This window comes from Corvus kubaryi, unplaced genomic scaffold, assembly GCF_017639235.1.
Source record: "Corvus kubaryi isolate FWS band 111438036 unplaced genomic scaffold, C.kubaryi_AGA036_p1.0 37361, whole genome shotgun sequence".
Taxonomy (NCBI): Eukaryota; Metazoa; Chordata; class Aves; order Passeriformes; family Corvidae; genus Corvus; species Corvus kubaryi.
Window position 1 is genome coordinate 4,993,364 of NW_024581118.1, and position 21,402 is coordinate 5,014,765.

Sequence of the window (21,402 nt, forward strand, 5' to 3'; positions counted from 1 at the left end):
TGGTCCGAACTGAAGAGCGAGGGGTCCGTGCGCTGCAGTGGCACTAGGACAGCCAGCATGTGCTTTGAGGAGACCCTAATTTCACCGTCCATCCTAGCCGGAGGGTTTTCCACTCCTTACTGCATCTGGCTTCCTTCTCCCTGGGGCCTGGGCCGCACATTTGGTGACAGCGAGGGGCTGGCGGGTGGCTGGGGAGGGGGACAGGCGCCGCTGTCGGAACAGGATCTCGCTAACCACATCCTCATCCCGCGGCCGCAGGTCGGGGTGGCCGTGCTGGGCGCCAGATGGCCGTGCCGGGACGGGGCGCAGCCGGGCCCGGGGGCTGCAGGCAGCCGGCGCACAGCCCCAGCATCCCCCGGCCAAGATGCAACCGCACGAATCCCCAGCAAGCTTCCCGGCGCCGACCTCCTCTGCTCGGCGGCGAGGGCGAATTTAAACGCCTCCCAAAAAGCCGGTGGTGTGCGCAGCCCTCTCCAATTATTAGTTTGTACCACAAGCTGCTTCCTCCCTCGAGCTGCTTTCATGTCGCATTGTTTTCCTTTCCAGGTGGGGCCGTGGGCTCCCCGCTGCCCAGCCCCGGGGCTGCCTCCTCGCCGCCGTGCCGGCCGCGCCGCCGGCTGCAGCTCTGCTGGCGGAGAGGCCACCTTTGTCTGCCTGCCTGCCTGCCTGCCAGCCTGACCGCCCTCCTCCTCCTCCTCCTGCCGGAGCTATTTCGGGAAACGGCAGCTGAGCCGGAGGATTGTTAATTGTTCGTCAAACCCCTTCCAACCCGGCTGGATCACATGAGGAGATTAGAGAGCCCGGTCACACCCTTTCCCTCCGCCTCCTTCTCCCGTATCCCCCGCTGACCCGCAGGGGTGCGGGGCAGTGTCCCCGCCGCGGGCAGATGGAAGGACGGGGGGTGCGTCCGCCTCTCCGGGATGCAGCTCCCAGCGAGGCTCCCACGCAGCGCCCGGCTGTGGGAACCACGGGGATGCCGAGCCGCGGAGGGCGGGAGATGGCCCCGCTCCGAGGGCGGCCCCAGCGGGGTCACCGGCAGCGGGGCCGCTCCGGGGCAGGCAGGAGGAGCCCGGGGCAGGCAGGAGCCCGGCGCAGGCACAAGGCAGGCAGACAAAGCCAACCCAGGCGCTGACCTCAGAAGCTGCCATGTGACTCGGCCTCAAAGTTACTAAAGCATGACATCAGACTGGGAGGGAACGGCGGGGCTGCCACCAAAATACTGCCTGGCTTCAACCGGCTGCTGCCTCTGCCTGCGCTGCTGCCCGTCCTCTCCGGCCGGCCTCTTCCGTGGGTCCCTCCGAGGGAAAGCGAACCATCACCCCATCTCCTTGCGAAGGGCACGCGGAGCAGGCAGGGGCAGGGCAGATGTCGAGGCAGGGCTTTGGTGCCCCGGGAATGACGCGCTGATGGTTGTGCCTGACACCAGGCATGGCGTTGGTGGGTGAAACCCGTGGCACTGGGTACAAGCCTGACGTTCTGTACCTCTGCTCCTCCCTGCCGGTGCTCTGTCTGAGCACTCAGAGGGATGCGGGACTGCTCAGTACCCATCCCCGTCCTGGCCAGGGCAGGGGGAGGCTGCTGGCCCACCTGTTCCTAGGCAGGGTAGCAGCCAAAACGCAGTGACTGGAGAGAAATGGTGCCTCATGCCATCAGGGTGAGGTGGTGAGCGGCAGAACAGGTCAGTCCGCTCGGATCCAGGCATCTTCACCCAGCAGGGCTCCCACGCCGTGCCTCCTCCACCTGTGCTGGGCTTTTTCCAGCCGGTCTGATGACTTTGCACTGCTGCTTTTCGTCCCTGAGCTGGGATATGCCCAGCTGAGATGTATCCAATCTTTCTGTCCCAGGTTACCTCTGCTGAAGACACAGGTGCCCCGATCCTGCAAACAGCAGTCTCGGCGCTGGTGATGCATTTCCCAGGGCACGGCCGATGCTGTGCCGCCGAGGGGACACTGGTGGTGGGCAGATGTGCTGGCTGCGGGTGAGGAGCCGTGACTGCAGTCCCAGGCACGCGAGCCCAGACCTGCCCTGGCTGGTTAGACTGACCCGAGGGCTTAGGACAGGGTGTTGCTGGCCCTCCGAGGTGCGGGGAGCAGGTTTGGCGGGTCTGGAAACCCTCGGTTCCCACCGCTGGAGCTCGCGTCCCTCCGGCCTCCCACGCCGGGTGTGGAGGGGACAGCCCCGCTCCCTGCGGCCAGGAGAGGCTCTCCCTGGTCTGGGCTAAGCTGGGCTTTTGCCTGTGGGACTCCTTGCCTGTGGGGAAAGCTGGGCCGGGCTGTTTTGGCTGGTGTTTGGGCTGTGTGGCTGAGCGTGCTCCGGTCTGGTCACTTCAGATGGAACATGGCAGGTTTGGCGGAGGACGGGTGGGCATTCTGAGATGTCAACACCCAGGCTGACATGCCATTGTGTCCAACACCCAGAGAGTGGCATTTGAGGTTTTCCATCTGTGTTTAACCAGGAGGAAAACATATATTTGTCCTGAGTGTGGTTGTTTTTTGTTTTGCTTGTTTTTTGAAGAAAGGCTCTTGCTATGTCAACTATATGTTGGTGTGGCTTCATCTTCACCTGTTTTTTGTTACCTCTGTGACCAGCCACCCCTTTGTCCTTCCAGAAAGCCAGGACATGGTGACAGGTCCTGCCAATAAAACATCATGACAGGCTGTGGCTTTCCTTTGGGGGAGTCTGTGGATTAATCCCTTGGGAAAAAAGGGATGGAAGCAAGTTATGTGTCAGCTGGGGGGTGGAAACTGATACTCTGGGGCAGCACGTTGAACTTCCTTAATTTTAGGCCCTTTCACTTCTTTTCTGCTTGCAGATGGTGGCTAGTCCTCAGTGGAAGGAGGAAGGATCGCACTCCAATCTCTGAAATGCCCTCCAAGCTCCTGGAGGCTTCCCCAGTGCCTGGAGCTGTGTCTGGGGGTAACTGCGCTGTCCCCTGTGGCCCCCAGCCACCTGACTGCTCCTGCCACCAGCCTTCACAGCTACAGCCAAGTGAGGTTTCGGTCCCCAAACAAAGTGCTCCAGTTTGCCATGGTCCCTGTCACCCTTGGAGATGCTGGTGGCCTGTCGCCCTCCCCTGTAGCCCTTCCCACCCCTATTTATCCTCCCTTGTATCCCTTCCCAACCCTGTTGTGGATTTTCCTCTCTGCCCCGGGCTTTCTGTGAGCTTCACTGCCGGACCCGTGGAGCAGAATTCCGCCTGGCAGCTGGGTAGGCATGGCTTTCTGCTCCACGTCAGGGCAGATTTTCCTTGAAAGACTCAAAGGCACACGTCCCCCTCCAGCCAACACCAGCACCAGCTCCTTCTCCAGCACGGTAAGATACCAGAGACGGGCTGAAACTGCAGGAAACATTCCTAGCCTGACAAAACGGGGGCTGCGCTTGGTTTGATTTGTTTCGTTCGGGGATTTTTTTCCCCCCCCCAGGAACGTTTCCATGGCTTTGGCCAAACCTCCCGGCGCTGTCCGCCGCTCCGCTCGGGCCCGCGGGGGGAGCAGCGAGCCGGTGGTGCCTCCGCCCCCGCGGTGGGCCCCACCCCGCGCGGCGCGCTGGCGTTGCCGCTTTAAGAGCCCTCTCCGCGGGGCGAGCTTTCGAACGCGCTGCCCTGCGCCGCCATTGGCCGGCGCGCGCGCGCGGGGGCCAGCCGGCGGTTGGAGCGGCCGGCGGCGCGCCCTGATTGGCCGAGGCGGGGGCGGTATAAAAGGCGGGCGGGCGCGTGGGCTCGCTCAGTCTGCGGCGCGAAGGGGCGGCGTGCGGAGTGGGGCTGTGGTGCGGGTCCCCTCGGCCAGCGCGGATTTTTTTTTTTTTTTTTTTAAATTTTTTTTTTTTTTTTCCTTTCTTCCTCCCTTCGCCCACCGGTTTTCCCCATGGAGTTCAAGCTGGAAGCGCATCGCATCGTCAGCATCTCACTGGGCAAGATCTACAGCGCGCGGGGCCAACGCGGCGGCCTGAAGCTGCACAAGAACCTCCTGGTGTCGCTGGTGCTGCGCAGCGCCCGGCAGGTCTACCTGAGCGAGCCGGGCTGCCCGCCCGAGCCGCCCCCCGCGGCCGCCGGCCACCCCGAGGAGGAGCCGCCGCCCCGCACCGCCGCCTGGGCGGCCGAGGAGCCGCCGCCGCCGCCCCCGCAGGACGAGGCGGGCACGGACTGCCAGGGCCCCCGGCCGCGGCGCTGTTGCTGCGGCGAGGAGAACCGCGGGGGCTGCGCCGGGGCCCCCCCGCCGCCGCACTGCCCCCGCAAGCGGAGCGCCGGAGAGCGCGGCCAGGCGGGCTCCCCGGTGAAGAAGCCCCGCCGCGAGGAAGAGGAGCCGCCGCCGCCACCACCGCCGCCACCGTCGCCGCCGGGCGAGCAGGAGGACATGGAGACGGGCAACGTGGCCAGCCTCATCAGCATCTTCGGCTCCAGCTTCTCGGGACTGCTCAGCAAGGAGCCCAAGAGCCGGCGGCGGCCGCCCATGGACGGCGGCGAGGCGGCGTCGGGCACAGCGCCCGCCGAGGCGGCGGCCGAGCCGGGACAGATCTGCTGCGACGAGCCGGTGCTGCGGACCCTCAACCCCTGGAGCACGGCCATCGTGGCCTTCTGATGGCCCGGCCGCAGAGACTGGCTCCCCGCCGCGGGCCGGGGGGCCCGGAGGTGACACCCGCCCCGCGCCGCGGCACGGGAGGGACCGCGGGGCAGCAGCGGCAGCACTTCCCCGTTCCCCGCCGGGTCCCGGCTGCCGGCACCCGCCCTGGGAGCGCCCCCGGCCCTGCCCTCCCGGAATTCCCCTTCCCGGCAGAGCCGCCGCCCTCCCCGGCGCCCGGGGGAGGCTCCTCGGCTGCCGCCGACCCGAGGGGCGCTCCCGGCGGGTGATATTTTAAGCTTGGAAAGTATTAAGTTTATTAAATAAAGTCTCTATTTTGGAAAGGTTTAGGTCAGAACTATTACATGGTGCTTTTTAAAAGTGTTTATTGAGAGGAACGAAGTTTACAGACGCTCTGACGAAAAGTCCTTGAGCCTGTTTGTTAGGCTTGGTAACTCCCGGTCTTTGTTGTATAAAGGCTTGGGGCTCCCGTAGGGAATTTTGTACAGTGTTCTCCTTCAGTGATGTATCATGTTTTGTATAAAATGTAATTCTACGTGTACAACACGTATTAAATATTTTCAACTGTATGAGCCTAGTTCCTGTTTGTGCCCCGCTGGCTCGAGGGGGAGGAGGGCAGGCAGCAGCCGGGGTGTGGTTCTGCATGTCTGTGGCTGGATCCACCCAGCCTCGCCAGAGGCTTGGGGTGGTTGGAGTCCAGCTCTTCTGGGAGCTGGGGAAGAAAGGGAACTTATGTCAGGGTGCCTGGAGTCCTTCCCAGGATCTTCCAGGTGCTCCCACTGCTCTTCTGGCTACAGCCTGCCTCTTCCCGGGGCTGGAGCTGCCGTGGCATTTTGAGGTCTTGCTCTGAAAGTACCTAATGTGCAAAGTCACTGTCTGTGGGTGGAAAGCGGTTGCTAAATCCCCGAGGAGCAGCTGGGTGCAGTCTGACCGGGCCTGTGGCACAGCCGGCCCGAGTACTGGCCTCCAGTGTTGCCTGCTTGGAGCTCTGGGCTGGGGCTGTGTGAGTGGATTCTACCCAGTAGAACACAGCTACTGCTCTGCAAGAAGTGCTTTTCAGTGCCTCCTCTTTGCTGTTACTTGCAGAATAGCTCAAATGATAAATATCAGGAGGGTTTTTTTTTTTTCTCTTCCATTATCAGTAAAACTATAACTGGGTTAAAGTTCCTGCTCTTAGGGGTGGGGAGGAAAGTTTGGCCTCGGCTTCACAGTGACTGGAGCGCCCCAAGGCGTTGTAATTAGACTGAATTGTGGGGGAATTTTTTTTTTTTTTCCCTTGCTTCTTGCTAGAAGATTCACTAGAGGCTTCTCTGCTCCTAATTAATGAACTTTTCAACTGAGAATTGCATCTCTGGCAAGTCGAAGGTGTTTGTGTGCTGTGAAATGCAGCCTGGAATATCTGGCTGAACCTTGGGAGCCTGTTTAGGGTGGGAGATGAGAAGTGACCAGCACTAGGGCCTCTGCTCCCTGCTTTCTCTATGCTGGAATAGGTGTGTGGGGAGCGGTGCTGCCCCAAACAGAGGGCAAATGGGGTTTTTACACCTTGTTTCTGTGAGAACTGGAGGTGTTGGGCTGGGTCATCCCAAAGGGATGGGGGGAAGGGGAGAGATTAGGAGAAGCTGCCTGGCCTGGGGTGGCTGTGAGGCAGCTCTACTACTTTGTGTACAATTTAACAGCTCCCTATGCTTAGGTAAAAGCAAAAGTCCTACCTTCTTAGTTTTCTAGGTAATTGCACCTAATGGTGACACACAGTTTCAGTCTGGTAGATGACACAAGGAAAAGGGGTGTGATGAGACGTTTCCTTTCACTTGCTGTCCTTTGGCAGGTGATGGGAAGGCACTGTCCCTGCTTCACTTGTACAGGTGCTCTCCAGGAGAACCCCCCACTCTCACTCCCCTCACAAGGGAGACGAGGTCACCTCAGGATCTCTCCAGTAAGAGGAGAACAGGAGAAGGAGGATGGCTATGGAGGACTATGCCCCCAGCTCTCCTGCTCCCTCAAGAAGCACTTTGCTCTGAGGGTCAGAAGCCAGGCTGGAGGATGGAAACAGCCTCCTCCTCCCGCACCAGCACAGCTTCCCTCCCAGGGCCAGGGGGAGCAAGTTTGTCCTGCTCCTTGTCCACCAACAGTCTCCGTGGAAGTGGATGGTTTTGCCCAGCTTCCAAATCCTGAAATGGGATGGGGGCACTCCTGATCTTGGCATTCCCAAAGGTTTTCTGGGCATCCAACCCCTGGAAGATCACCTGGTCCTACTGGTTCGTGTGGCCCTGGTGTCCCTACACAGACAAGACCCAACCTCCCTCTGGCACAGAACACCCAGCAGCGCTCGTATCTTCTGTCTTCCAGAGGAGAGTTGTGCAACAGCTTAATTGCTGCTGGCCTCTGCAAACAGGACAGAGGCTGCCCACAGATGCCCGCACAGCTCCCTCGGGCTCGTGTGACCTCCCGTGGAGCTACCTGAGGTGAGCCAGTTCTCCCTTCCCGGCTCACGGCCACGGAGCCGTGTCCCCGAAAGACCCGGCCCAGCTCCATCTGCTGTGCCGACGCACACCTCGCCTGCTCCCGTGGCTGTGTTTTCGTGACGTGTGGGGTTTGCTCCCTGGGACGTGCGTGTCCCCGGGGAGCCTCTGGCTGCTGTGGCTGAGGGGCACGGAAAAAAATGACGGAGATGGGATGGCTGCTGGTGAGCTCTGGTTAAAGTTTCCTGCTCTGGTGAGGGGTCTGGACCAGACCAGCCTCAAATCTAAAAAGATCCTTAATAATGACACTGTGTTACTTTTGGAACCAACTTTTCTGCTCTGATTTAATTTTTACTCACCCAGTACCTTTTTTTTTTTTTTTCTCCATTCCTATAATCAATTTTACCTGAGCTGGGTCTATTTTCCTTAACTCATCTGTTCTGTTGTGTTGCTTCAACCCTTGGACTTTTTCTTCTACTTGCAGTGCTACAGAGATGAGGGTGAGAGATGGGACAGCTGAGCAAGGACAGGGAAAGAGCTCGAGCTGAGACTAATGACCCAAACTCACCGCCCAGGCAAACGCCGAAGGAGGGAAGAGAAGTGCATAAATAAGCCAGATAAAAATAAAAACTTCCATCACTTGGGAGAGAGGGTGACTCCTATGGAAAGTGCCTCACCGGGTCGAGGAGGATATGACTTAATGGGAAGATGGCAGGATCCTACCCTTCCTAGAATAGTAACGAGCTGCTGGAAGCACTGTCCTCGGCTGCTGCCCTTCCCCCAGTTCGGGTCAGGTCCCGTGGGAGAGGAGAAGTGCTGGGAAAATCCTTTAGCACAGCCAGAGGGTGGGATAGATGCTGGCAGAGGGAGCGTGGCAGCTGGGCTGCTAGGGTGATGCTTGGGAAGGAGGGCAGGCAGCAGGCTTTCACTTTTCTCCTGCTGTAATCATCCAGGAGCAATTCCTGGTTGCAGCTCCGGGCGGGTGAGCTGCGGCTCTCCTCAGGGACACCTTCTGGGGAGAGGAAATGGCTTAAAACCGGCTCTCGCCAATAAGGGAGTGTCAACGGTGTGAATCGTCCCGGCCTTCAAAGGTGTCTGGCCCGGGCCAGGTGCCAGCAGGAGCTGGGGGAAGCCCTCGGGGCTGGGAGCCGACGGGCAGCCACGGGTTCGCAGGAGGCTCCGCGTTTCACTCCGGCCGCTCTCGTTCCCTCCTGGCCTGATGCAACCCAGCATCACCCGCCCATCCCTCCTCTCCTGGGGCAGGGGAAGGGGAGGAAAGTTCTGCACACTCACTGCGGCAGCATCCTGTGTCAGCGCTCAGGAATCCGGCAAGCTGCTGGGAGGAAGGCGGGAGGCAGGCCAGCAGCGGGGCTGTGCCTGCCGGGGCCTCTCCCTGCCTGGGGAGCCCAGGCATACGGGAGCATCCCTGGGGGCTGCTCCTCCTGGGGCCTCTCTCTGCCCAGGGAGCTCGGGGGCACCAGAGCAGCCCTGGCGGGAAGCTTCGCCAAAGGCTGAACCCCAGGACCCCCTTTTTTTGGGAAGGAGGGATGCGGGGGTACTTTGGCACAGCACTGTGCGCTTAAATGACAGTTCCAAAGGCTGACGAGAGGCACGCCTGGATCCCCCGTGCCGCTGCGGGGCTTGCATCTGTCTCCAATGTACTGTGCTTGCCGGCGATGCTCTGCCAATATACATTTAGGGTGGGCGTGGGGACCCCCCCTCCACGATCCCCGGCGGGCTGGGGGGTTCTGGCAGGGGAGCAGGGAGAGGCCCCGTGTTTTCCTGGGCAGGGTGGTCCAGCCCAGGGGGAGGGGGAAGACGGTGGAGCTTGCTGGCAGGGCTAAGGCTCATGGAAATCTCCAGGGCTTCTTCCAAGGAGGATCCTTTGAGATGTTGGAGTGGGGCAGAGAGAGGAGTTGGCACCACACGGGGATGGCTGGAGTGGGGAGAAGCTGGCTGGAAGGTGCCCAGGGCTGCCTTGGCAAGGAGGGGTCCCCAATGGAAGGGAGCTATTCCAGGCCAGCGCGGTTCCCGGAGGCAGGGTCAGGGCCAGGCGAGCACCGGGATGAGCGACAAACACAAACAACTCCCTTCTCCCGGTCTTCTGGTTGTGATTTCTGCTCCTGACATGCAAAGCCTGAGGGGCCCCCCTCCCCTCCCTCCTTCTCCCCAGCTGGGCGAGGGCTGGCCTGGCCGCCTAATGAAATGCAGAGCTGCTTGGGAGAGCGGGGGGGGGCGGGGGGGGGGGGGGAAGGCTCTGTTTGAGGTTTTGTGCCTCTGGTTTCCTCTGGCCCTCTCTCCCAGCGGGGTGATTTATTGGTGATGGAGCCTGGGGAGAGGGGGAGGGAAGGGCTTAGAGCTGCAGGCAAATAGTCATCGTTAATTTCCCAAGCACTCACGCGAGGCAAAGGGGGAAAGGGGGGGAGAGGGAGGTGAACTGCCTGGGAAGGGGCTGAGGAGCATCATTTACTGGAGCTGAGCTCTCCCGACTTTCTCCCAGTTGCTCTGAGGTGGTGCTTGAGCGCTTTGCACACCGAAGGACTGGCTTTGAGGTGGATGCCCTCCCCCTCTATCCCAATTTTCCCACTTTCCCTCCCTCCTGGCTTCTGTGCCGGCCGGGCAGTGGGGTGCTGAGAGCTGCCTGCAGGCATCTGGGCTGGCTCTTGTGGCCCAGCGCTCACTCCTCCGGTGCAGCCGAGGGGGACAGCTCATGCTTTTTCTCTTTGCTGCAGCCGCAGCCAAGGAGGCCAGCCAGACCTTTCTCCACCAGCAGCGGTACTGATTGTCACTGACCTGGTTCTGGGCACCTGTGTGCCCACAAAGGCACTGACGTGCTGTGACCTGCCTGGCTGCCGATGGATTTGCTGCCTGCAGCTACCCCGGCTCAGACCAGCCTTACGCTTAAGCCAGACTTTAGGCTCTGCCGCGTTGCTGCAGCACTGCCAGCAGCGGGTGTCCCTGTGCTGCGGGATGCTCCGGTGTGCTGCTGTGCTGCAGGGTGACCTCCTGCACGGGAGAAGCAGCCAGGGCTGTCTGTTTTCATGCTCGCTGCTCTGGTTGGGAACGAATGTGGTTTCCTAGGGGGAAGGTTTCCTCCTCCTCCTCCTCCTTCTTCTCTTCGCCTCTGCTGACAGCGTCTGACCTCAGCTGTCGTCCCTGGTGGTGCAGGGGATTAATCTGAGCCTCGGGACAGGTTGAGGCATGTCCAAGGCGGAGGAGAGCTTCATGCGTACAGACACAGAGGAAGGAACAAAAACAATTCCCAGGGAAATATTTTCCTGCTGCTTTTCCTGGCAGTGAGCAGAGCGGGAGGAAAAGACCTTGCTTTAAATTGCTTGCAGGAGAACTCCAGCCCGGGATCCGCTTTCCCTTGGCCTCCCGCACCCCGTGAAGCTCAGCCCCCACCCCAGACACGCAGGAGGGATGGCACAAGGGGTGCTCAGCCCCCCGAGGAGCCGCTCAGCATCCCGGGCTCTGCTCAGACAAGGATTCCCCCGATTCCCGCTGCCTGCCAAGCTCCGGCTGCACGGAGCCAACCCGGAGCATTTGGAAAGCGAGGGGAAGGAACCTCCCCACCCCGGAGTTGCGGCAGGGTTCGCTGGTGGACTCTGCCCTTTGCCTGCTCCGGTCTCGGCCGCCCTCCTCCTCCTCCTCCTCGTGCGCTGTTTGCTTTGGCAAGCCCCGGCCTCCACCCTGCCAGCGGAGCCCTGCGGTCCCGGCTCAGGCGGAGCGGGGGAAGCCAGAGGCGCGAGGAATGGAGAACGGGGAGGGAAATGGAGAAGCAGACGGCTGGCTGGGCGGATGGGACACGCCGGCCCTGCTGGGAAGGGCAGGAAGGACACGGCTCGCTCGGAAATCTGGAGGGTGGGCTGGGAGAGGCAGGAAAGGGCAGAGAGAGCAGGAAGCAGGGAGCATGGCCAGAGCGGGATGCAGAGGTGGGAGCCCCAGTGCTGCCCCAAGCTCGGTCTGTGGGAGTCCTGTGGGTGTCTGCTCCCCTCAGCCCCGGACTGGGGGATCTGGCGGACGTGGTGCCCTGCTCCCTTCCTGGAGCAAGCAGGGGATGCTGGCAGTGTGGCACAGCAGCAGCCGATCCCCCCAGACGCTGTCCCAAGTGGAGCCGGGGTCCCAGCTGGAGCGTGGCTGGAGCGCCGCTAGGAAAAACAGAGAGGAAGTGGCTGTTGCAGCCGTGTCCCCCTCAGTTCCTCGGATTTCTTCCCGCTGACCTGGGCATCGAGCAGTGCAGGCAGGTGGGCTTTGCCAGCACACATGGCCCTCCATCCCCACTGCTTCCATCCACCACGGGTGGTGGCAGGGTGTGCTGGTGGAAGTGCCAAGCTGGGAGCCAGGGCAGGATGCAGGTTTGCCCCAAGGCACGGTGCTGAGGGTGCCGAGTATCCCTGCCTTGCCTCGACTGGATGAAAGGAGGCTGTGGGAGCAGTGCAGTGCTCCATCTCCATGGCAAACAAATCAGGCAGGAGAAACTGATGTGATTTTTTGCCCAGAAGTGGGCCAGGGCAGCGTTTTACAGGAGTCAGAGTGCAACAGTGACAAGCATCTACAGTCCTGTGGGCACCTTGTGAGGGGCAGTGGGATACCCTCACCTCTCTGGGGTGAGAGAGAAACCCCTGCAGCCTAAACTTGCCCCCAACCCAGGGCTGAGTGGATGGAAAGCCCCCAGGGCAGGGGTGTGGGGACAGCAGAGCTGGCCACTGCCCGTTTGCAGCCCTGTGTGCTCTGGTGGGAATATTTGACCCCGTGAGCCCTTGACACGGCGGGGAGGCTGGGAGGAGTCACATCCGGAGGCACAACTCCCATGGGAAGGCAGGAGGGACAGAAGGACAGACAGGGGACAGAACCGGGACTTTTCTTCCTGTTCTTTGGAACAGGTTGCCCAGAGAAGCTGTGACTGCCCCATCCCTGGAAGTGTCCAAGGCCAGGTTGGATGGGGCTTGGAGCAACCTGAGGTAGAGGAGGGTGTCCCTTCCCATGGCAGGAGGATTGGATCTTTTAAGGTCTCTTCCAGCCCAAACCATTCTATGATTCCCTCCTCTGTGATGTGGCATGGCTGGCCAGGGAGAGTTGCAAAACCCCCTCTGGTGTTTTCCAGCAGGGATTTACCCTGTGCCATGCTTGCCTTCCCAGCTCTGGCACCCAGCAAGGGCCGTGGCAGCACCCATCACCCCTCAGCCTGTGCCACTTCCTTCATTGCTGTGTCTCTGCCCTGTGGCCTTGCTGTTAATGGAAAGCAAATGTCAGCAGGGTGTAAACGCTGGATGGAGGGAGCTGGGTATAAACCCCACTGGATATTCATGACATTGTTCTCCCATCCCTCCTCGGAGCGTGGCTCTGTCCTTAGAGGATAGCACTGGTGTGACCATTGCAGTTTGTGTTTCTCCCAGCCTTGTCCTTGTTGTGCTTTTCCAGGGCGAATCGGTGCATTTTGTGATAAAGGGCCAATTTGCAGGGAGGTGGCTGGGGTGACACATGCCTCCCACATGACCTTGTCTCCCTTTGGCCCTGGCAGTGCTCCCTGCACTGGGCTCACTGAAATTCCCTTCCTGGAAACAGCAAAGGAGCGAGCGTTTGCCTTCAGCTCAGGAGAGTGTGACGTGATGTCCCTGGTCAGTGGCCAGGTGGGGAGGGACCAGCCACGCTGGGCTCCGACCAGTGCCACAGGGCTGGCTGTTGCTGGGAGAGCACCAGGAGACACTTCCTGGGGTGGGTCATATCCAGGCAGGAGGGAGGGCTGTTAAAAATAAACCGGCTGACAAGTGGCAGGAGGAAGAAGCCACCTCTCGTGTCCCCACAGGCCTCCCTGGGGAAGGGAGAGCGGCTGTAGGGCAGCGTGTGCTGCGCGGTGAGCCGAGCGCGGCGCCGGCCTCTGAGCCCAACCCTGCCATGCTGGCAAGGTCAGTCCCCTCCCAGGCCACCCCGGCGCCTCGCTGCCCGGTCACAGCGTGCTCCTTCCCTCTCGGCTCTCAGCGGAAGCCCGGCAATCCCGGTTTTGTGGCCGTGGCAGTCTCTGGAGCCGCAGAGCTCTCGGGGCAGAGCTGGCAGAGTCTCCTCCGGGTGTGGAGAAGCTCCGGAGCGCCGGGGGCAGTGGGGGCTCGGCCGAGTGCTCAGCCGTGGCTCGCTCCGGTGCTCTTTGCCGAGCACAGCCCGGAGGGAAGCAGCCGCTTGGCAGAAGCAGCCGGCGCATCCCCCCGTGGCTCCTGCCCGCCCGGCCACGCGTCACTTCGCGTTAGATCAGCAGTGGAGGGGGCTGGAGTGACCTTGAGAGATGCCGTGTGGCTCCGGCCCTCCGGCCAGCCTGCAGATCGCCTGGCAAGGGATGAGCCAGGCTTTGCCCTCATGGAACTCCACCGCCATGAGATTAAGTGGCTGCCCTGCCCCAGACCTCACTGTTTCGGGGATTCGTTTGAGGTTCAGGTATCTGGGAGCTCTTCATCCGAGGCAGCGCTGCCCAAACCCAGCTGCATGTGTTCAGATGAGGGGTTGGTGTCTGTAAGGGCTGGCCGGGCCAGGTGCAACGTGCCGCTGTCATTTCCCGGAGCCGGTGGCCTGCGACTTGTCCCTGCACGTACCTGCACCGTGATTCACGCCTCCTGCTCGGGACCAGCATGAGCGAGCACGGAAATCAGGGTGAATTCCTTTGGCCGTGCCAGGGGCAGAAGACTCATCATCCTCTCTCTTGCTCCTCCTCTGCCCTGTGCATTCCCACGGTGGCAGCCAGTGGTGCTTATCTCCGTGGGAACCAGGGCACTGCCCATCCATCATCAGATGTGCTTCAAAACGCCCGGCTCTGGTGGGAGGGATTGCGGGTGACAGCCTGGTGCCTCTCCAAATCCAGCGGGCAGCTTGCTGTGCAAGTGAGTGCCGAAGGCTGTGTCCGTGCTTCGGGGCTGGGTTTAGTGCCAGTGTCCGCTGGGAAAGCTGGGCTCAGCTGTGGCCACGCTGGGATGCAGCTCACCCAGGAAAGAGAGGCTTCAGTAATGAAACAGTGTCAATACCGTCGCTATCATATGAATGTCACCTTTGGGTGTAATCCTTGGTGGCTGTGTCCTGCTGGTGCCTGCTAAGCCCTGGCTGAGATGTGGGGAAAGCTCAGGACCCGATTGGAAGCAGGTTGTAAAAGGAGCTCCTCTCATTTCCTTTCCTTGTGCAGCAAAGCCCTCTCGTGGAAGTCGGCAGTAGCTTGCCAGGGAAAATCTGGCTGCTGCAATGTGCTGCCTCCTCCCGGGAGACGCAGTCTGCTCCCTGGGACTCTGTGCCCTGGGGTCCCTGGGCCCCAGCCTCAGAGGAGGTGGGACAGACCCAAACGTACCATCACAGCCCTGAAGTGCCCGTCTGCACGTCAGCGTTGTGTGACTGCTTCTCATCCCATGGGGATGCCCAGGTTTTCCCAGGGCACTGCTGAACCTGCTCTCCTGGCTGTGTTTGGACATGCTTGGCACCTTGCACTTGTAAGGACACCACAAGACACCCCCGGCCTGCAGCACCTGGCACAGGACTCTGTGGCGCTGGGGTGGTACAGTGTGTGGTTGTTCCAGAGCTGGTGCTGCCTGGATCTGCTCCAGACCCCGCGCACATCCCCAGAACCTTGGCAGGGAGAATTCCCTGGGTCCAACAGTGGAGGGTGTCAGCTTCTTGTGGGGTGGCCTGACATGAGAGAGGCTCAGAGATGAAGCCAAGCCAAGGTACAGCATGAACACCAGCACCCCCCAGCCCTGCTAGGGCAGATGTGCTGGCTGGGAGAGGGGAACACACCAGGGTTGGTCCCTGCTGCGCAGCAGCTTCCCTGCCTTCCTACAGGAGGCAATGGTGGTTCCTTCTGGAGGTGCAAGGCTCCTGAAGAGGGTAGACATGGACAGGGTGGTGGGTGGCTTTGTGTTACCCCTCAGGCCCTGGCAGGGTCCTTGTCCTGCCCCCTGAGTCTCCAAGGTGACACGTTATTTACTGCGGTGCATCTTGGCTCACCCGGGAGCATCGCAGGCATCAGCGGCTCCTGTCCCCTGGGCAGCCACAGCAGGTGGGAGCACTGGCTCATCTCTGTTGGACTGAAGAGCCAAACAGGCTGCCTGCATTGGGGAACAAGGTTTCCTTGCTGTTGTAAAGTATTTGAACCTTGATAGTGTGCCCCAGCCAAACCATTTTTAGTTATTTTTACCAGAGCCCTCAGAGTGGGACCAGGCTGGGATTACCCTCACCGGCTTCACCTGGCCTTTCCACCTTCAGCTGCAGCACATCAGCCCCAAGAGGGTTCTTAAGCTCCAGTCTGAAGGCTCGAGGGGAGAGGTGGGACAGGTTTATGCTTGCTCTCTGTCCTCTGCTGGCCCGTTGTTTGGATTTTCTGGACTAACTTGGCTGCTGATTGCTGGATGGGTTTTGTTGCTGTCGTCATCTTTACACTGCTTGCCTGGATCAGGAGCCCCACCTGTTAGAGCCCTCAGGAATTCATCAAGGACTGAAAGGTAAACTGTGCTAAATTAGAAAAGAATTGGGAAAGAAGAAGCTGAAAAACTAAATACCAAGACAGCAAGGAATAGATAAAAAAGGACTGTGCTGCACTAGATTAAAATCAATCATATTATCAGAAAAGTGTGTGTGGAGCTCATGGATGAAATAGAGAAACCAATCAAGCAATGTGAGTTCTCATGCACAGTAGTTGCAAAATGTATATGTACTGTATTATGTAAAAGTTGTAAAATGTGTGAGTAGAATGTATAAGTGGGTAGAATGTATAAGTTACTAAAGTGTATAAGTACTGTGTTATGTAGCAGTTGTAAAAAGTATAAGTAAGCAAGTGAAATGTGTAAGTAAGCAAAGTGTATAAGTAAGGTGTTATGTCAAAGTTGTGAGATGTGTGAACACAGGGGTGTTTTAAACAATAAGATGCTTCTGTGTGATCAGATTGATTCGTTGATCAGAAGGCACGAGTTCCCACACCTTGCAAGCAGGGCACTCGAGCTTGTGAAGGATCAGTGATGCAGAGTGATGGGTCATTGCTCTCCTCACCTGCAGAGCCGGGTCCCAGCTGGCCTCACCTGGGCATCCCACCCATGCCTTGTACCAAAGGCTGTGTTTAAGCTCAGCCAAGGGCTCTCAGCTCCCAGTTTGGCTCTTTGGGGGAGGTTGGACTGTTCTATCCTGCTTTTCTGAGGCTCCCCTTTGGCCCTGCCTGGTGCTTGAAGGCGGGGGGTGTGGATCAGACTGGAGCAGCATCTCCCCTCCTTGCTCTCCTGCAGCACCCAGGCAAGGGGGTATTTCCCCCCGGGAACCCTTTTGGTGCTGCTGACAGTAGCTGGGTATTTTCCCACCCCAGTCCTGGCTCTGCTGTGGTGGTGGGTGAGCGGTGCCCTTGAGTTTTGGGGGCACTGATACCTCACGACCACTAAACCAAATCAAGCCCCCAGGAGCTGCTCAAGCACTTGGTTCCTTTTGTCCTGGCTGAGTTTAATTCCCTCTGTTGGATATGTTTAAGTAATTTTCTTGCGCTTTTAGTGGTACAAAAATTGTTATGCTGGCTGCACTTTTTAATTCTCAATTTAAATTGTAGAATTGCCACCTCCTTGCCTGGGGGCTGACGGCAGGCTGTGTAAATATTTAGTGTTTCTGCTCCCCTGACATCAGCCTCTTGGTTTTCCCAGCCCACCTTCTCTGCTGTTGCCAGCAGGGGCTTGTTCCTCGGGCTCTGGGGGCTGACTTACACCCTGCTGGAGGCGATGGGGACAGCATTGCTGCTGCATCCGGGCGGGTATTTCTGCGCTCGTGTGTGTGAGGTGCAAGGCAATCCACAGCCTTGCTGTCACTGAGTGAGAACAGGTGATTTTTGCAGACGGGTTGCTTGGTAAAGATCTCAGTGGCCTGGTGAAGCTGCTTTCCTGGCGGAACGTGGAGAGGGAAGCAGGGCTGGGTGTGGACCCGTTTCCCTCAGAGCATCCGGGGTGCCCGGCACAGGCGGCACGCCCAGAGCCGGGGGTGCCGTGTGCCTCGGAGCTTCCCCCTCGCCCTGCGGAGCTGGGATGTGTATCCTCCGTGGCCAAGCCGGCAGATGGGGCTCCTGCCCGCGGCGCGCTGCTCCGGAGGAGGCTGGAGAGCCGGGCATCCCCGGGCAGGCAGGGCTGGCGGTGACCCAGGGATGCTTGTTGAGCCCAGTCCTTCCTGAAGGGTTTTTGCTCCATTGCACAGGCTTTTTTTTTTTTTTTTTCTTTTGCCTCCTCGTTGTCTCGCAAGAGCTGAACTCAGCATTTCCTCGAAGCTTTCCTTGCTGTGCTGGGCCTGGTCACATGCATGGTCACTTGGGGTGAAGGGATCCTCGACCTCGGCTCAACTTCACCCCCCATCACCTGGCCCAAACCCACCTCAGCTGATCCTGACCCTGCACTGGGGGGACCTGGGGGACTCTTTCCCCCTGGAGGGGTCCTTGTGGTGGAGTTGTACCAGAAGTGTAGGATTTTTGCTGCGAGCTGTCAGGTCTCGGTGTTGTTGGCCCTTTTTCCTGGGCTGGGGGCTGAGCTCAGGTCAGGACTGTGTTGGAGTAGAGGGTCTGCTCTGCTGGCACCAGAGCGTGGATTTGCTGTCCCTTTGGCACCTTCTTCTCCTTTTTGAAAATAAAAGTGGTCTGCAGCCATGCCCTCGTGATGGGCCAGAGCAAGGTTTAGGTCAGGAGGACCCTGTGGATGAGTGCTCGTGTCCCATGGTGTCCCCTCTGCTCCTGCTGTGCCCGAGCACCCCACAGCCCTGTGGGATGTCCCACCTGCAGCAGCTGCCTGGCTTCTTCCCTGCTCTGAATGTCCCCAAAACCATCTCCTGGTGCTGTGCTCCCTTTGCCATCCAGGAGCTTGGGTGGTCCAGGGCCCCCCTGTTCCTCTCCCCCTTGGAACTCTGGCACTCTCCCACCCCTGGCCAGGTGTCCTGTGAGCATCTGGATGCAGCGTTCACTTTAATTGTTCAGCAGCATCTTTGATCAATAAATCACCCTCTGCCACCTCCGAAGTAATAAAATAAAAACCTCCTGGGTGCAGAATGAGTTGGTGGAAATGAATGATTTTCTCATTGCCTGGCTGGAGCTGTAAACCAGCCTCTCCCAGGCGCTGTCACTCCTGGCTGCTCGCTCTCACCCTGCTTTACATGTCCTTGGGGAGAGCTCTGCTCCAAGGGACTTGAGGAATGGCCCGGAGCGTTTGGCCCAGGAGGCAGCTGGGAGATGCCTGTCAGCATTGGTGGCTGCTGTGCTGCCTGGAAACTGCTGCTGTACTCCTGGCAGGGGATCAGAAGTGCTCCAGGCCCCATCCTGCCTCTTTCTGGCAGGCAGAGGAGGTTGGGGTCAGGTCTCCTTGACAGATCCTCTCCTCCCTGGGCCGTGATGTTGGAGATTCCTGCTGCCCTGTCCCTGCTGGGTGCTTTCTGAGGTGAGGGAGGAGGAGGTCTGAGGCTGTTCTCTGTAAAATCACCAGTGACTCAGAGAGGGGGGTGAGAGCGATGTGATTTTGGATTTTATGTGAAGTCTGAGGGGCTTCAGCTGGAAGCAGCAGGATCCAGATTCATGGAGCTGTGTGGAGCAGTGGTGATGCTTGCTGTGGGGAGCTGTGGATGCTTAAAAACCAAACTAATTCTGAGCTCAGGTGGTGAAAAAGTCTGGAAAGAGAAGACTACAGAGGGCTGTGAAATAAAAGTGAGCTTGTCTGTGCTCTGCCACCACGTTTGCAGGCTCTGAGAGCTGGGAGGGTCACGAGAGGTGATGGCATTGGCCCATGTGGGGCTGAGGAAGCTGGGGCCTGGCAGATTCTGCAAGGAGAAGCAACTCATTGTTCTCATTAGGTGGGTTAAAGGCCTCTGGTGATGGCATAGGATGTTATTAGGCAAACTGGGGAAGTTTGTGCCTTTGTGGAGCACAGGGGAGGGGATGCAGAGGGCGATGGGCTTGGGAGGCAGTGGGTCACTGCCCCATCCCTTTTTCCCCTGAACAATTCTCCTCACTGGCAGCAATTGCAGTGGACTTGAGCAGTCACTTTTCTCGGCTGCTGGGTGGAGTGAACTTCCCTCCAGAAATATCTGTGAAGATCTGCTTTCCTCACCCCTGGCAGTGCTCAGGGTCTGAGCTGGGGAGGGCAGCTTGTGGAGCTGCTCAGGGATGCTGAGAGGGGGCAGGTTTGGGGTTTGGCCAATGATCCCCTTGCATATAAAGGGGGCTGAGAAGGGCTGAATGGATTCACTGATCCCCAGATATGGGCCTTGAGGGAAGGGGACCTGTGCAATCCATCTCCCTGCCCTCATGCTCCTGTTTGCCCCTGGAGATGGCCAGTGCACTGCTGCATGGCTGGCTACGTGGCTTTATCCAGGAAAGGCAAACCCCTTCCTTACCCCAGCCCTCTCCAAAGTCAGCATAACCTTCCCTGGCTGGGAGGGACTCGCATCTCCTTCATTTCTCTCTGATCTGACTAAAGAGCCAAGTCCTGGGCAAGGACACCTGAGTCCCCAGGCAGCAGCTGGCTGGTGGGACACCCCTGTGGGAAGCCAGCAGGGAACACCAGCCTGGGGGATGTTTTATTCCATCCCCAGCCAGCACAGGTGCTCTTTGCTGTGCGTGTTGCTTGCTCTGCGTGCAGCTCCCTCGAGTCCTGCTCTCAATTAGCCGTGTGGTGATGAATCCCGCAGGTTAATTGCATTTGTACCTGAAGGAAAAACCCAAACACCAAAGAGATGATCTGTCTGTTGCTCTAAACTCCTTGTGCTTTGGGATGAACTCAGGGCTGTTTCTGCTGGTGTTTGCTGCAACGGAGACAGCAGAACCACTCTGAGCTCCCACCTCTTGTCCCAGCGCTGCTCTCTCCCAAATCCCTGCCCTTTTCAGTCTTGCCATGGCTGGGATCTCCGCAGACACCCCTTGGCCTCATGTCCTGGTCTGTTCCTCCCTGTCTCCCATGGAGCTGGAATTCTTGTTGTAAACTCCCTGCAGCTTGGGGAAGTGTTTCCGACACAGAAGCCTTGGTGTATGTCTTGTGGGGTCTCCCAGGGACTTGTTAAATCCTCCTTTTATGATTAAATCTGCTTTTGTTGCTGTGATGGAACTATTCTGCTGTTACTTGGACCTTTCTTAGAGGTGCAGGTGATGCCTGCTCTGACAGGATCCCCTGGAGCCACGGTGGGGCTCCCCTCTTTGTAGCTGAGAAGTTGGGAATTTTTTCCATAGCTGTTTATGGATCAGGGCAGGAACTGTTGTGCTTGGCAGCTGAGGTGCTGGAAGCCTTCAGACTGCCTTGTGGTGGAGACAGGAGGATCTGGGGAAGCACACGTTGAGGGGAGGTGGATGAAAATTCCGACCGCACCAATTTAGTCTTCCTTCAGCTGACAAAACAGTTTCCCCCACTAGAAAATTGCAGCACTTCAGCTGTCTCAGATGGCAAATGGAAGGTGATTACTCAGCATGGAAATTCAGAGCGGCGCTCTAGAGCGCTCCCTGGGTTGAATCCCTTGCGCTCCCAGGTGCACTGAGGTGACCTGAGAGAGCACTGCCCGGAGCTGCGTTTCTCCCGGCGGGACCATCGGTGTGAGCGAGGTTGGGCTGGAGCCTTGTGCCCGTTCTCTGCCTGAGTGTTGCTGAGACAGGGACTTGCAGCTCCATTTGCCATCACAGACCCTTGGTGCCCTCCTAGGCTTGCACCGAAGCCCCCCAGACATGTCACAAATGTGTCCCCAAGGCAGCCCCTGACGCTGACATGAGGAGGGGTCTGTCTCTCCTGGGCTCCTGCAGCTCCAGAGTGGTCTTGGTTCCCTGATAGCCCAACATGCCTCTGCAACCCTGGTGCTCCACGGTCCCACCAGAGCCTGGCTTAGGGCTTTTGGAAGCTCTGCTTTGCTCTGCATCCTTTCCCTTGGCAGCAGAGCGAGCAGGGACAGCCCAGGAGTCCCAAAGTGGGAGGAAAAGCTGGTGCCAAAGCCTTCCCCTGCTGTGCTGCTTCCCCAGTCTGTGGGCAGAGGCTGTTAATGGGGACTCTGGGTGGTGACGGCTGCCTCCACCTGCCTGTCGGCTGCAGCAAGATGTCCTGTCGCTGTCTGTGCCTGCCAGGCATTCGGCTGTTTCGGGGTGTCCCTCTTGGCTCGTTTCTCAGGCAGCCTCTCCTTGCAGGGAGTAATTAGCTCGGAGCTGGAGCAGCCGATGCTGCAGCTGAGATAAAGGGGAGGGGACCGTGGTGCTGCCGTGCCCCATCGGGGTGGGGGGGAGCAGGCCCCCCAGGGCTGCCTGAGCTCATCCTCTCTGCTGGTCCTAATTACAGGCTGGGCTGGCAGGAGACCCTTCCTGGCAGGATTGCTGCCAGGGTGGGGGAGATGGCAGGAGAGCCACAGCGTTCTCTGCAAACGAGCCT

General features: G+C 59.2%; 1 protein-coding gene across 1 annotated transcript; it reads left to right on the plus strand.

Moving 5' to 3' along the window:
- The first annotated feature begins 3,708 nt into the window (after positions 1-3,708).
- On the plus strand, positions 3,709-5,146 carry IER5 (immediate early response 5). The gene has a single exon (XM_042033939.1). The coding sequence runs from the start codon at positions 3,864-3,866 to the stop codon at positions 4,575-4,577; it is 714 nt and encodes a 237-aa protein (XP_041889873.1). The 5' UTR covers positions 3,709-3,863; the 3' UTR covers positions 4,578-5,146.
- The last annotated feature ends 16,256 nt before the right edge of the window (positions 5,147-21,402 follow it).